Raw genomic sequence first — 14,332 nt, 5'->3', positions numbered from 1 at the left:
CATCCCAGGAATACGATATTGGTCACTGCACGGAGCTTGATCAATTGGAGTTAAAGCTACCTTTTGCAAGATCAGGAAAGCAGGACGCAACATGGAATACAAACCACTGCCCTAAAACTATAAATTCTTTCCATTAAACAGTGTACAGTTGTGCTTTTGGCTGCCTTCTTCAGACAGAGGAGGCACCAGCTCATGTTGACTGGAACTGGGGGCCACAATATTTTTCCAAAAGTCAAGTATTCCTTTTTTTATATATATTTGTGGGACATGTGTGTCACTGGCTGGCCAGCATTTATTGCAGGTTAACAGCAGTCCCAAGTACAACAACTATGGTAAAATTTAAAATATTGCAATAGTTCTTTCAAGAGCTGTTAGCAACCATTATGATTTCTGACAGACAGCAATCTGAGTGTTCGAGTGTGGGAATTAAATCTCTCAAGTTGTAAATCCAATCTAGCCACTTTGCAAGTCAATAGCTTAATTTCTTAGCTGAGGGTCCTTTCAAATGATCAAAGCATTCTGTGCAGAAAAAGCCCATTAACTTACGATTCATGTCCACTATGTACTGTGCAGCTTGTCCGACTGAAGAAACTGCATCCAATTAGGGTACCTTAATTGGCATTATCTATACGCAGGCATTTCAACTGCTTTAATGCACCAATGGTTCAATCCACCAGCAGTTCTTTCTGATAGTTAAAGAATAAAGCTGTATTTTCAGTGACTAACCACCTCCTCTCCCATACCAACGGCAGCAGTGGAGAATGTAAAAAAATCTAATTTATTCAACACCACACTCTTCAGTATAAGTCAAATCTTCAATACCACAACCACCACATTTTGGAAGGGCTATTTACCCACATACAAATGGCTCACGAATCCAAGTGGCCCAGTTTCAGTTCCTGGTCAAGTGGTACATGGCATCATTTTGCAATCCTGGAGTTTACTTTTGGCTGGAGTAGGAGCCAAGTATAGGACAAAAGACAAAGTCAGAAACAAGTTAACTCTGTATAAGACGAAATGAAATAAAAAGTGCTGGGAAATCTCAGCAGGGCTGGCAGCATCTGTCATGTGTACAGCCCAAAATGTCTCTTCCACTAAGAAGAGTCGTATTGGACTCAAAACATTAACTCTTTTTTGCCTCTGGAAGCGTGACAGAAACAAGCTACAAGCTACAGTTAAGTACTGACTGCGACAGCAAGCCATCATTTAATCAACACTAATTTTACACTGGGGCTGGGCACAAGAATACACAGGATTACCACACAAAATACAAGCTTTCCACCTGCAGAGGGAGCAATACAGTCAATGGCAAAGTATGGATAAGGAGGAGGCACCAATCTAAAAAACTCATTTAAACTGCTAAACTTCTTTGACCTCTTGGATGTTCAGTTCAACTTACCAGTTCTATATTATGAGCTTCTCAAATCTCTCAGGAACATCACTCCTCATTTGAGGGAAACAAGAATTTTAAGCCATAATAAATGAATAGTGGCATATTGCAAGGGCTGAAATGCATTTTCACTGCTTTTCTAATGCTGTAAAATGTTCATTCAACATAAACTTGCACTTTAAATAGCATTCATGAAATCAAAACATCACATAAAAGAAATATGGTTTCAGCTGTAAAGTAAAGAACCCAGCTGTTACAGCGTTTTGGAGGGATATTTAACTGATGTGACAGGACTTCTGTGAAGAAAAGGAGCCGAACAAATTGAGTGGCAGCAGCAATCCCTGGAATGAGCAGACCCTAAATAGACCAGATATGGGTCCCGGGTCTCACTTACAGGAAAGGCATTCTCATGTAGTTCATCAGCAAAGGAAACATTATCTTTGGGCCGCTGTGGCGTCAGTAAGCAGGTCAGGAGAGATGGGAAAGCAGTCGGAAGGGAGGGCTGCAATTGGAATATTTGATCCAGAAAGGGCTGAGTGGGAGTGCAACAGTGTTTGGCACTACAGTGAACCCTAGAGGAGTACTCCTACATCTCCTAGCTCCACTTATAAGTCACCACTTACTCTTATAATGGCAACTATCATCAGGCCCTTGAGTGACGTAAGTGAGGCCATGGGCAGGACGTTTTAGATGGCGGGGTTTCCCACCCCCTCACCTGAAAAGTTGGCTGGGGTACAGCCCCGCACACATTTAATGCTCTGAGGAATGTGGTCTCTCCAGCACTATTGGCCAGGACTGGGACTACAAGCTGTCCACAGATTCAAACTCTCGAGTCGAGGAGCAGGTAAGCGCAGGGGTTCTCATGGCAGGGGGAGAAAGTGAGGCCCTGGTGGGGGAAATGGGCCCACTATTGGGCCTTGCTCACTCCACGCAAAATTGCAGACAGATCAAAGGTAGGTGAGAAAGCTACCTCAGGAATTTTATGGCTCCCACATCTCCTCTGACCTTGCCTGATAAGCTGCTGGTGGAGGAGGAATATAAATTTTTGCCCCATGCTTTTCTGACTAAAGCTGGCTTCTTCAGGGCAGCTGAATTTTGCAAACGGGGCCTCAAACAAGTCTTTTATTTGTAATGTGGAAAGGGTTTGTTTTTGGCACGAGCCCTGGATCTTTTCTGCCTTTACCAGTTTGTGATTGACTGTTTCCAACATGTGCTTGGTTCATTTTGCCGTTGAGTTTCTAGGACAATTATATGAGACTCGGTAAAATAACAGATTACCTACAAACCAGTGATGTTCTGGCAGTTTATTCAAGTGCAAGAGGTGCTGTGGATTACAAATAGAAATCTTCACAATGTCATCGTGAAGTGTTACACCGTCTTGCAACATGGGCATGCAGCATTTAATTACCTCATGTGGATTAGCATTGAAGGTAAGGCTGCCTTCATCTAGTTGCATGTAGAGTTTCCTGTAGTTAAAATTTGAAGGATGGTCTCTATAGTATATGGAACAGTGACCCCAGGTGGACTTGCACAACCTGAAACAAAATCCATGCTGCCTGTTGGTATTATGTCAACACATGCTTTTCACTCATCACTTTTATACGGTCTTATGAAGCAGAGTTCCCTGTCTGAATTTGCAGATTCAATGCTAATATAAAGAAGCAACTATTTTATGGATCTTCCATTAGAATGACTGGAAATCCATGTAACAGTAACAGGTTTCATTGCAAAAAGATGGATTTGCCTCCATTTTCAGACATACATTCATCACTAAGATGCATTATATTACAAGTCAAAATCCTCAAGTTAAAAGTGTAAAACTTTACATTAAATATTCAGTAACATGAACATAAAATACTTAATAACATTGTTGCAGCAATCTAAAACTATTCTCATTGCACAAAGCCAAATGGGCCTGATTTTAACTTTGTTGGAAGTGGGTGGGTTAGAATCAGGAACAATGTCCTTGATATTATTGCCCCCATGGCAGGTGTAATGAGTCAGGTGCATTTAAAAAAATACCTGGAACATGACGCCAACCTCCCCCACATACCTGCCGCCATCTTTTTCTTTTACGGATTGCAGATATTAGTCCAAAGACGTGCAGGTTAGGTGGATTGGCCATGCTGAATTGACCCTTAGTGTCCCAAGTTGTGTAGGTTAGGTGGATTAGCCGTGGTAAATGTGTGGAGTTACAGGGATAGGACGGGGGAAAGAGGCCCTGGGTGAGATGTTCTTTTAGACAGTTGGCACAGAGTCAATGTGCTGAATGGTCTCTTCTGCATTGGAGGGATTCTATAATCAGAACATGGCACCAAGGAAAAGGGAGATAATCAATTAATATAATAAAAATGGGGCTCCCGTAGCACATCTGGGTGGCCAATTTTGAAATTTATTGCTACAGTTGCATGTACTTCCCAGGGGTCAGTGGCAGTGACAGTGAGGCGAGAGCTTTCAGATCTCCAGGGCAAGTACCTTCTTCAGCACTCCTTGTGGGCCAGAAGGAACAGGAATCTTCCACAAAGCCCACGCAAGAACACATTTGTCATACCCCAGCTCCCAATGCCAGCACCCCACTATAACCCCCAGCCTTTATCAAAGACTTCCCCACAGCCATCAGGAATGACCTCCTTCCAGGTCAAATCAGGGCCTCTTTTAATTCCCTAGAGTCAGGTAGCATACCTGAGGCTACCTGACTATAGCCTCCTGCAGCTAATCTTTCCTTCTGTTCACCGACTGCAGGGCGGAAAATAATCTACAAAATATTCATAGGTCTCTGTTTGGTTTGGCAGGATCTCAGAGTCTTGTACCATATCAGGTTCTTCGGTCATTTGGGTTTGGCTTCATCTGCATCCTGCCCTAAAAATCAGTGCCTATTAGTCGAATCAGTCGGGTATGGTGGCCCAGTGATTAGCACTGCTGCCTCACAGTGCCAGGGACTAGAGTTCGATTCCTAGCTTGGGTTACTGTCTGCGCGGAGTCTGCACATTCTTCCAGTATCTGTGTGGGTTTTCTCCATGTGCTCCGGTTTCCTCCCACAGTCTGAAAGACGTGCTGGTTAGGTGCACTGGCCATGCTAAATTCTCCCTCAGTGTACCCGAACAGGCGCCTGAGTGTGGCGACTTGGGGATTTTCACAGTAACCTCATTGCAGTGTTAATGTAAGCCTGTGACTAATAAACTTTAATTTGCCTTCTTCTGTGCTGTAAGCTTCTGCTATTCAATTGCAGTTGCCTTCATGCTTTATAAAAATTTGCTTTGGCATTAATAGATTAGCCTAACAGAGACCTGGTTCTTCAAAGTAGCTTTATTTCCAGCAGTTACTTCTCATTTTCTCTCCGCTATAGCCCTTGGGGTTATACAAGACACACAATGAATTACAATATTACAGAATTCTGCATTCCGAAAAAGCTCTTAAATGTTATTGCTTTAAAGAGGAAGGTTTCTGCTGGTACCTTGCTGTCGTGGTTACTTTTCATGTTCAGGCTGAATCCATTCACTTGACAGAAGCTTAAGGGAACTTAAGCACTCAACATTCAATTAGGCATATTTTTAACCAAGGAATCAATTGCGTAGCAACTCGAGAGTAGAAACTGGAGTTTGCTTCAGGAACATTGAGACCTATTTAGATATATAGGCCAGAAATGGAAACCTGGGCGCTTTGCAGACTTTGTGGCCACGTGTGTGACACAAATACTAATTGAGCTTGTCAGGGGGATGACCGCCAATGTGCTGGCACTGTGGAGCCTAAATCTGATTAAACACAGACCATCTGCTGTACTCGCGTTTGCAATCAATGAATTTTTAGACTGAGGAAATAATCCTCTTCATAATCATAACTTCTGCAGCAACAACAGTAGGAGCAGTTTGGGAAAGTAGAATTCTACTGCATGGCAGCTGAATATGTGGCTGTTTATAATGCCACTCCTTTAAGCAGGAGAGATAATTTTATTGAAATGTAGGAGAAAGATTAACCTGATATAGCATGAGGAACGGTTCAGTGGCAGAGATTATAATATTACATCTGGCAAGTTATAAGATTACAACTCTTATGTTAAAGTATTCCCTCTAAAATGATTGGGATGGTCTAATTATTTTTACCAGTTGTAAAACTCTATTGCTGTCAAGTATATAGAGTTGGTAGTTATGGCACTCTGATTGCATCTAAGATTATTACTCACTTTTAAACACCTCAGAAAAATCAAGATAACTTCTGTTCTCGTTCTACAAATAATTTTTCTCGAACCTTGCCTCAGTTTTGACTGCAAACATTAAGCTGCCTTCTATCTGCTGTGCAGCACTTCATAAAGCTATCCTTCAATTTTTGGCAACAAAGCTTTTAAGTTTCCACATGGACAGGGCTGAGAGTGACAGGACTGCGAGTGAAGGCATAGAATGGCACTTACCCTTGCCAGAGGACATCATCGTTAGCCAAGTCCTGCCAGACACACGAGGCCAAACAAAGGTCAGTCGCATTCAGGTATGAGAGGATGGTTAAGCTAAGCTCTGGGGGCAATAGTTCCAGGTCTGGAAATCCGTGTTCTTCCTTCGATCTGCCGACTCGCAGAATGTGATAGATGTCAATCCCAACCTGGGCCTGCCTGCGACTTGCAGCAGCGAGTCTCCTGTCATGCTCTCCAAGATAATAGCCTTCCTCACTGTATCTTCTGTGTTGCAACTGCTGATTCCTTACGACTCTCCACAGCCCCTGACCCATCTGCAAAAGGGGATTGATGAAAACAAGTAGTCAATGAACAAGATACTGTCTCAGCTGTACTCGGAGTAGTGCTCAAGTAAATGCTTGAATTGAGGCACGTGTATTATATACTGTTTGTTCTCGAGTACAGCACATGCTTGTTAACCGCCCAGTGTAACATTAAATCTACAAACTCAGGATCAGTTAGAATGGGGTGCTAGCTGTCAACGGTTTACAAAAGATCTCTACTTTAAAAATTAGATATGCTGATTAAAGAAATGTATGTTGTGATCAGATGTTGCATTCCATTGCGCCTATCTGGGGCTTCAGTTACAAAATGTGACTCCCTAACAGGAGTAACTAGAGAGAATTAACTGAAATGAGAGCTCTCCTAATAGCTTGGTTAAATGCACCTAATGGTGCAGTGCTACTACCTCAAAGAGTATAAAATCATTAGTTTGACTCTTGCGCTGTTGAGTTGCGTGAACTTGTTATCAGCAAGGTATGCTTCTCTTTAGTTATCTAGTGATGTCTGCTGGAAGATGTACATGTGTTGATGTTGGGTGGGGTCGTGGTCAGCAGTTAACAATCGATAGCTAAAGAAACACAGACGTGCATTTATATACTGCTTTCCGTTGCTTCAGGACGTCCAGACTCAATTTTACAGCCAGTTAAGTACTTTTTGAAGTTTGTAACGTAGCCAGTATTGCAACTAATTTGTGTACAGCAAGCTCCAAGAAACAGTCATAACATATTGATCAAGACATTTATTTTGCAATGTTGGATGTTCTTCTTTGGAATGGTGCCATAGGATCTTTTATGTCCATCCAAAAGGGCCGAGAGATTTATCTCCTCTCACAGCAGGGCACCTGCCATTTCACAATTTAATTGATAGCTACAAGTAGCTATTGTCACTCTGAAGTGGGACTATGAATTCCAATGCTTGCTTTTGATAAAGGATTATGCAATTAAATGAAATGTTTGTTGTGAAAGGGATAATACAGTTAAAGGACTGTGTGTAATTTTAAAAATTATGAATCAGTGTTTACGTAAATAGTAAAGTCTGCAATAGACATTTGGAACCTCATTTTATTGAATCTCAGCATGAACCATAGAATCACCATAGTGCAGAAGGAGGCCATTCAGCCCATCGAGTCAAAAGAGCATCTTACCCAGCCTTTTCCCCCAACCCCCCACTATCCCCGTAATCTGAACATTTACGACAGCTAATCAACCTAACCTACACACCTTTTAACACTGCGCTACCGTACCGCATGGTTCCCAAGTTCTGCCCATGATGGACGCTGGGTGAGTTGGCATGGTCGGTATGAGGGTAAAGGGAGGACATGGGTTGACATAGTGTCTATAAAAGGACCATGGAGATGCACAGGGGCATAGGTTGGCTTGAAGGATATGAGGGAGCACTGGAGTGGGCAGAGGGCATGAGGGGACATGGAGAGTTCGAGAGGGGTGAAGGCTACTAATGTTTATAAATTTCAATACAGTGCCAGTGCATTGAGGCAAGCCTTCCACCCAGCCCGCCTCCACACTCAGCATTCTTTGCACTTGTTCTGCAGTCGCTCAGTTTGACTCCCAGAGAACCATGCCACCCACATCCCGGACATACTCTCTTCCACCTTCTTCCGTCGAGGAAAAGATATGAAAGCCTGAGGTCAAGTACCAACCAACTCACAAATAGCTTCTTCCCTGCTGCCGCCCAGACTTATAAATACAATAAAAATGTTTCTGTAAAATTAGTAAATATATTTAAACACAAAAAATGCACAAAGTTGATCTTTTTCTACACCCTTGTTATGACTGTAACACTACATTTTGCACTCTCTCCTTGAGGGTTATAGGTTAGCCTATATATAAGCCTAGGTAGGTAGGGACATGACCGGTGCAACTTGTGGGCCGAAGGGCCTGTTTGTGCTGTATTTTTTCTATGTTCTATGTTCGGTATGCTTTGTCTGCATAGTGTGCAAGAAACAATACTTTTCACTGTATACTGATACATGTGACAATAATAAATTAAATCAAATCAAATCACCCTGGAATGAAATTCTGAATTTCCAAGCCATTTTCTCTTGCATTGGGAGTTCGGAGCGGGAAAACGTCCCAACTCTGCGCTCCTGACCCGGATGTGAAAATACAAGCCTCTATCTCCTTTTTGTAATTTGGAGACCAGAACTAAACTGTCGCCCAAGTGTTATTTAACTAAACTTTTACGAAGGTTTAACTGATTCCCAGAGGATTAAACTGGAATGGTGTCATTAAAAATTTTGGCATTCTGAAATGGTAACAACAATACAGAATCGGTGTCACAATGAAGATTCACTCCTCTGTGCACATGTTAATAAAAAGACAATAATCTTAGTTATATGGGTTATGTTGGTCATGGCAACTAATTCTGCGTGCATTCCCAGTGCCATAAGGTCCATTTCCAGGCAAAGGCAAGTACAGCATTAATCATTGATATATTTGCTTGTGTCAGTCAGAAATATTAAATAAGGAATAATTTAATGGAGTTTCACCTAGCACTCTAGTACATTAGCAGTTTGGGGATTAACAACAAATAACAATGTATGGCAGTCACCATGAGATATTTCTTCCAGCTCTACTCTGCTAGCTGAAATGACAAAGTTTATTAACCAGCAACTCTCAGCTACTGCAGCAGTGCTGACTGCTTGTAGCTTAGTAACCTACAATACATCACAGGGAATAGCTTAACAAATTATTACTGCACTCGATAAATTAGCACTTTTCCCAAACAAAACACACTCTGTTACCAAACACGAACATTTCCATAAACACAAAGGGGTGCATTACATGTCAAACAGTGGAAAGGCCCTCTGCACTCATTCAATGTATCATTCCAGAGACCGAGAGTCCTGAAAGTGAGAGCATTCAGCAGTGTTTACAAAAGCAACTATACAGGTTCTTGATAATGGTCGGCTAGAAGCCATAAAAAAGGTACAGGCCTATATACATTTTGAGCTAAGAGACAGATGAGTAGCTATCCAGCGAGAACTGTCAAAGTATGCAGTTTTCACTGCAACCGTAGAGTATCTAAAAGATTACAAGGAAACTTCAACTTAACAATCTATAAATGCTGATAAAGTACAACCACCAAGGCAGGTCATATACATTGTCATCTTTATTCAGCAGACATATAGAATGGACAGGGAAAAGAAAAGTTTAAGTACAGAACGAGGTTGTAACCAACTGCAGAGCATGCACATGGTGGGGAGGTGAATGTCTACACTGTATAAGTGATGGGCTGATTACTTTGTTACACAAACTGGAACCTCAGAATGATCGGATTATCCTTTTTATGAAAAGGGAAAGGTCCACTGTTAAATATGTATCATATGCACCATTGAAAAAGGAAAAGGTGCTGAATCACTCTTAGCTGTACCAAATATGGTTATTACTGTAAACCTTACATTAACTGCGCTCTTGAAGTGCCATAAACTCTGTTCCAAGAACACAAATTCGTTCACATCTTGCCGTATCCCCATTTTCCCCTATTGATTCCATCCTCTGTTAGACCCGGAGGGAAGGGGGGGGGGGGGGGGGTATCTGCCCATGTGACCACGTTGTTTCTTGTAGTTTTTAATTTGTTCTTCAGAATGCAGGCAACACTTGAAAGGCTTCACTTCTTATTGATCCCTAGCTGCATGAGATGGTGTTGGCAACCTGCCTGAAGGAATTTTGTTTCTGCTACAGAGTAGTTTGCTTCGGTCATTTCACAAAGCTTTATAAAGGTGAACATCCTAAGGTGGGTTTGAAGTCACACATCGATGAGACCATGTTGGAAGGAAGCTGCGATTTTATGATAACCCAGTAAGCTACTCAAGGTCATTTTTCCTGGTGTTACCCGATTTATTGAACTTGACTGCACAAATTATCATGCTAAGATTTATATTCATGTCCAGTACAACTGCTACCTGACTGCGCCTAAAATGAGAGAGACTTGGAAAGTTGTTTGATCATAGGATTCATCACAGCTTAATAGAATTCTATCCTCACTTGATATTCACAATGGTCACTTCAAAGTAGGGGATCAGAAGTGTAAAATTCCTAGCAAACATAGCCCCTTTCTAGCATTTGGAATACAGGACAGTAAGAAAGAATAAAGGATGACTTGTATTTATATAGTACTTTTTCACAATGTCAGGATGTTCCAAAGCACTTTTGAGCCAATTAAATACTTTCAAAGTATAACTGTTTCTATGCTGGAGATGCAGCAGCCAATTTGCTGACAGCAAGTTCACATAAACAGCCATGTGATAATGAGATCATCTGATTTTAGTGATCTCCGTTGAGAGATAAAAATTGACCAGGACACCAAGGAGAACTACACTGTTCTCTTCATCGTAAAAGTGTCATGGAATCTCTTTTATAGTGACCTGAGGGAGACCATGCATGTGTGTGTGTGTGTGTGTGTGTGTGGGTGTGGGTGTGGGTGTGGGGGGGGGGGGAGAGCATGGGTCCCAACACTGAGCTCTGGGGAACTCCACTACTAATTTTCTTCCAATCAGAAAAACAACTTGGGAATGATGATCACATTGGATATATGGCACAGATTCATGAAATCCGGCCTAACCATTTCATGCCGGTGTTTATGCTCCACAAACTAGAATCACTACAGTGCACAAGGAGGCCATTGGGCCCAGAGTCCACACTGACTCTCCCATCCCCGTAACCCCACACTAGCCGCAAATCCCCTTAACCTACACATCATGGGACACTAAGGGGAAATTTAGCATGGCCAATGCACCTAACCAGCACTTCTTTTGGACTGTGGGAAGAAACCAGAGCATCCAGAGGAAACCCACACATACACGGGGAGAACGTGCAGAACCGCACAGACAGTGAGCCAAGCCGGGAATCAAACCTGGGTCCCTGGCACTGTGAGGCAGGGAGCAGTGCCAACCAATGTGCCACCGAGATGGAGCAGAGGGGTCATTAGTATGGTCTGCCCTAAAGAGGGAACTCCCACCAACTTTTTTCCAGAGAAAGAGACAGGTTTAAATTCACAATTGGATTCCCTTGAGTTTGGTAGTAGTGCTTAAAAATGCCATGAGCTTTCCCATGTGAAGGGGCAAAATAATCAGTGGACAGCAAGTTCCTGCTGCAAGTACTCTTAGCATTTTGAAAGTGCTAGAAAGAAATTTAACACTTCTATCATTTCTCCCTTTTGACTTTGTGGTTTCTGCAAGAAAATTTACTGCCCTGTCAAGTGATGGCAAGTGGATATTCCTGTCTTTAGTTAAACTTCCTCAGGGTTAAACACTTTAAATGTTTGTTGATGTGTTCATGAAGCCAAATAATGGATCCATCATCAATTAATACGGAGACATTTTAGAGAGACATGATTTTTTCATGTTCACCTGGTGGGGATAGGTGTAAATAAAAGCAAATTACTGCAGATGCTGGAATTTGAAACCAAAAGAGAAAATGCTGGACAATCTCAGCAGGTCTGGCGGGGTGAAATGTGAGAACAAGGGGGACTCTATCCTTGTTCTGGGAGGGAGGGGAGGGGGTGAGAGTCGTGGCACGGGAGATGAATGGCATGCTGTTGAGGGCCCTGTCGATGGGAATCCACAGTTGAGGAAAAAGGAGCACATATTAGAAGCACCACTTTGGAAAGTAGCATCATCGGAACAACTGCGACGGAGGCGAAGGAGCGGAGAGAAAGGGATGGAGTCTTTACAGGATGTAGGGTGTGAAGGGCTGTAGTCCAGATAGCTGTGGGAGTCAGTGGGCTTGTAGTGGATATTGGTAGATAGTCTATTGCCGGAAGTGGAGACAGAAAGGTCAAGAAAGGGAAGGGAACTGTCGGAGATGGACCAGGTGAAGGCGATGGAGGGTGGAAACTGGAAGCAAAGTTGATGAATTTTTCGAGGTCTGGACAAGAGCATGAAGCGGCACTAAAATAACCATCGACGTACCGGTAAAGGAGTTGTGGGACCCATGCGGGTGCCCATTGCTACTCCTTTGATTTGGAGAACGTGGGATGAGTTAAAGGAGAAGTTGTTAAGAGATAGAACAAGTTCAGCCAGGTGGAGGAGAGTGGTGGTGGCCTCTTTTCAAGAAAGAAGCGAAGAGCTCTCAGGCCGTCCTGGTTTGGGATGGAGGTGTGGAGAGATTGCACATCCATGGTGAAGAGGAGGCGGTTAGGCCTGCGAACTGGAAGCTGTCAATATGACGCAGGGTATCAGAGGAATCCTGGATGTAGGTGGGGAGGGAATGGACCAGGGGAGTGAGCTTGGAGTCAAGGTAAGAGGAAATAAGTTCAATGGGGTAGGAGCATGCTGACACAATGGGCCTCCCAGGACAGTCCTTTTTGTGGATTTTGGAAAGTAGGTAGAAGCGGGCTGTCCAGGGCTGGGAGACTATGAGGTTGGAAGCTGTGGGGGAAAGGCATCCGGAGGAAATGAGATTGGTGACGGTGTTGGAGATGATGGCTTGATGTTCAGTGGTGCGGTCATGGTCCAGGGAGAGGCAGGAGGAAGTTTATAGAACCATAGAAAATTACAGCTCAGAAACAGGCCTTTTGGCCCTTCTTGTCTGTGCCGAACCATTTTTTGCCTAGTCCCACTGACCTGCACTTGGACCATATCCCTCCACACCAGTCCAAGTTTTTCTTAAATGTTAAAAGTGACCCCGCATTTACCACTTTATCCGGCAGCTCATTCCACACTGCCACCACTCTCTGCGTGAAGAAGCCCCCACTAATATTCCCTTTAAACTTTTCTCCTTTCACCCTTAACCCATGTCCTCTAGTTTTTTTCTCCCCTAGCCTCAGTGAAAAAGCCTGCTTGCATTCACTCTATCTATACCTATCAAAATCTTATACACCTCTATCTAATCTCCCCTCATTCTTCTACACTCCAGGGAATAAAGTCCCAACCTATTCAATCTCTCTCTGTAACTCAGCTTCTCAAGTCCCAGCAACATCCTTGTGAACCTTCTCTGCACTCTTTCAACCTTATTTACATCCTTCCTGTAACTAGGTGACCAAAACTGTACACAGTACTCTAAATTCGGCCTCACCAATGTCTTATATAACCTTACCATAACACTCCAACTTTTATACTCGATACTCCGATTTATAAAGGCCAATGTACCAAAGGCACTCTTTATGACCCTATCCACCTGTGATGTCACTTTTAGGGAATTCTGTACTTGTATTCCCAGATCCCTCTGTTCAACTGCACTCTTCAGAGTCCTACCATTTACCGTGTTTCTGAGAGTTGCCGCTCAGCCTCTGCGGGGTGGAGGTCAGTACACCAGACGTCAACAGCACCCCCTTTGTTGGCAGGTTTGATGACAATGTCAGGGTTGGACCCGAGGGAGCAAAGGGCGGAAAGTTCAGAAGGAGATAGGTTGGAATGGGTGAGGGGGCAGAAGAATGGAGACGGCCAACGTCCCATCGACAGTTCCCAATGAAAAGATCGAGGGCAGGTAATTGTCCTGGAGGCGATGTCCAATTGGAGGCAGAATGTTGGAGGCACGTGAAAGGATCAGTGGAACGGGGGGAGGACTCTTGCACAAAGGAGTGGGCACAGAGACGAAGGCGACGAAAGCAGAGTTCAACATCATGTTGAGCCCGGAATCCATTGAGGTGGGACTAAGAGTACAAAGCTGAATCCTTTGCTGAGAACAGCATGCTTAGCCTGAGAGAGAGGAAGGTCGGAGGGTATGGTGATGACACAGCAAGGGCTGGGGCTAGAAGAGATGGAGTTCAAGGGATTGGATAGGAGTGAATGTGTCAACAGTTGTGATGCATCAGAGAAAAAAAGTAGAAGTAGTAGGTCAGGCAGATTCAAAGTTTAAATCCAGGCTATTCTGCGTTAGTTGATGTCAGCAGAGACGGGAGTTGGAAAGGTGTGAGGAAAGCTACAGATGATCTTGTATCATATTGAGCTGGGCAAATGAAACAGATTGGGGTTCCCATCCCGATCACTGTCAATGGCCCTGCTTGATGCTGAAGATCAGGTTGAGGGCACAGAATTGGACTAGTTTTGATACTCTCCTGGGTCAAAGAGTTGATGCTCATTGTCTAGGTTCCCTCAAGATTAAATTAGAGTCAGAGGTTATATGACTGTGGTAGAAAAACAAACAATGGAGACAGCTGGAGGCTGAGAAAGGCAAAAAACTAAATAGAATTAAATAGATATTCGTTTCACCCTCCCCATGTTCATCCTTCTCTGTCAGCAGATGTCACACATAGTCTAT

The 14,332-nt window shown here is 43.3% G+C and overlaps 1 protein-coding gene across 3 annotated transcripts in view; it reads right to left on the bottom strand.

Annotated features, from left to right (window-relative positions):
• The window catches only part of fbxo8 (F-box protein 8), a 110,897-nt gene that overhangs the window by 56,696 nt on the left and 39,869 nt on the right, over nt 1–14,332 (bottom strand). For all 3 annotated transcript variants that reach the window (XM_078215116.1, XM_078215117.1, XM_078215118.1), the window contains exons 2-3: nt 5,796–6,106; nt 2,799–2,925 (exon numbers count right to left, since the gene is read on the bottom strand). In XM_078215116.1, the coding sequence (XP_078071242.1) occupies nt 2,799–2,925; nt 5,796–6,106 (438 nt within the window). The remainder of the gene's footprint in view (nt 1–2,798; nt 2,926–5,795; nt 6,107–14,332) is intronic.

This window comes from Mustelus asterias, chromosome 6 (assembly GCF_964213995.1).
Source record: "Mustelus asterias chromosome 6, sMusAst1.hap1.1, whole genome shotgun sequence".
Taxonomy (NCBI): Eukaryota; Metazoa; Chordata; class Chondrichthyes; order Carcharhiniformes; family Triakidae; genus Mustelus; species Mustelus asterias.
The sequence above is the reverse complement of the archived record's forward strand: the minus strand, read 5'-3'. Positions and strand labels throughout refer to the sequence as shown.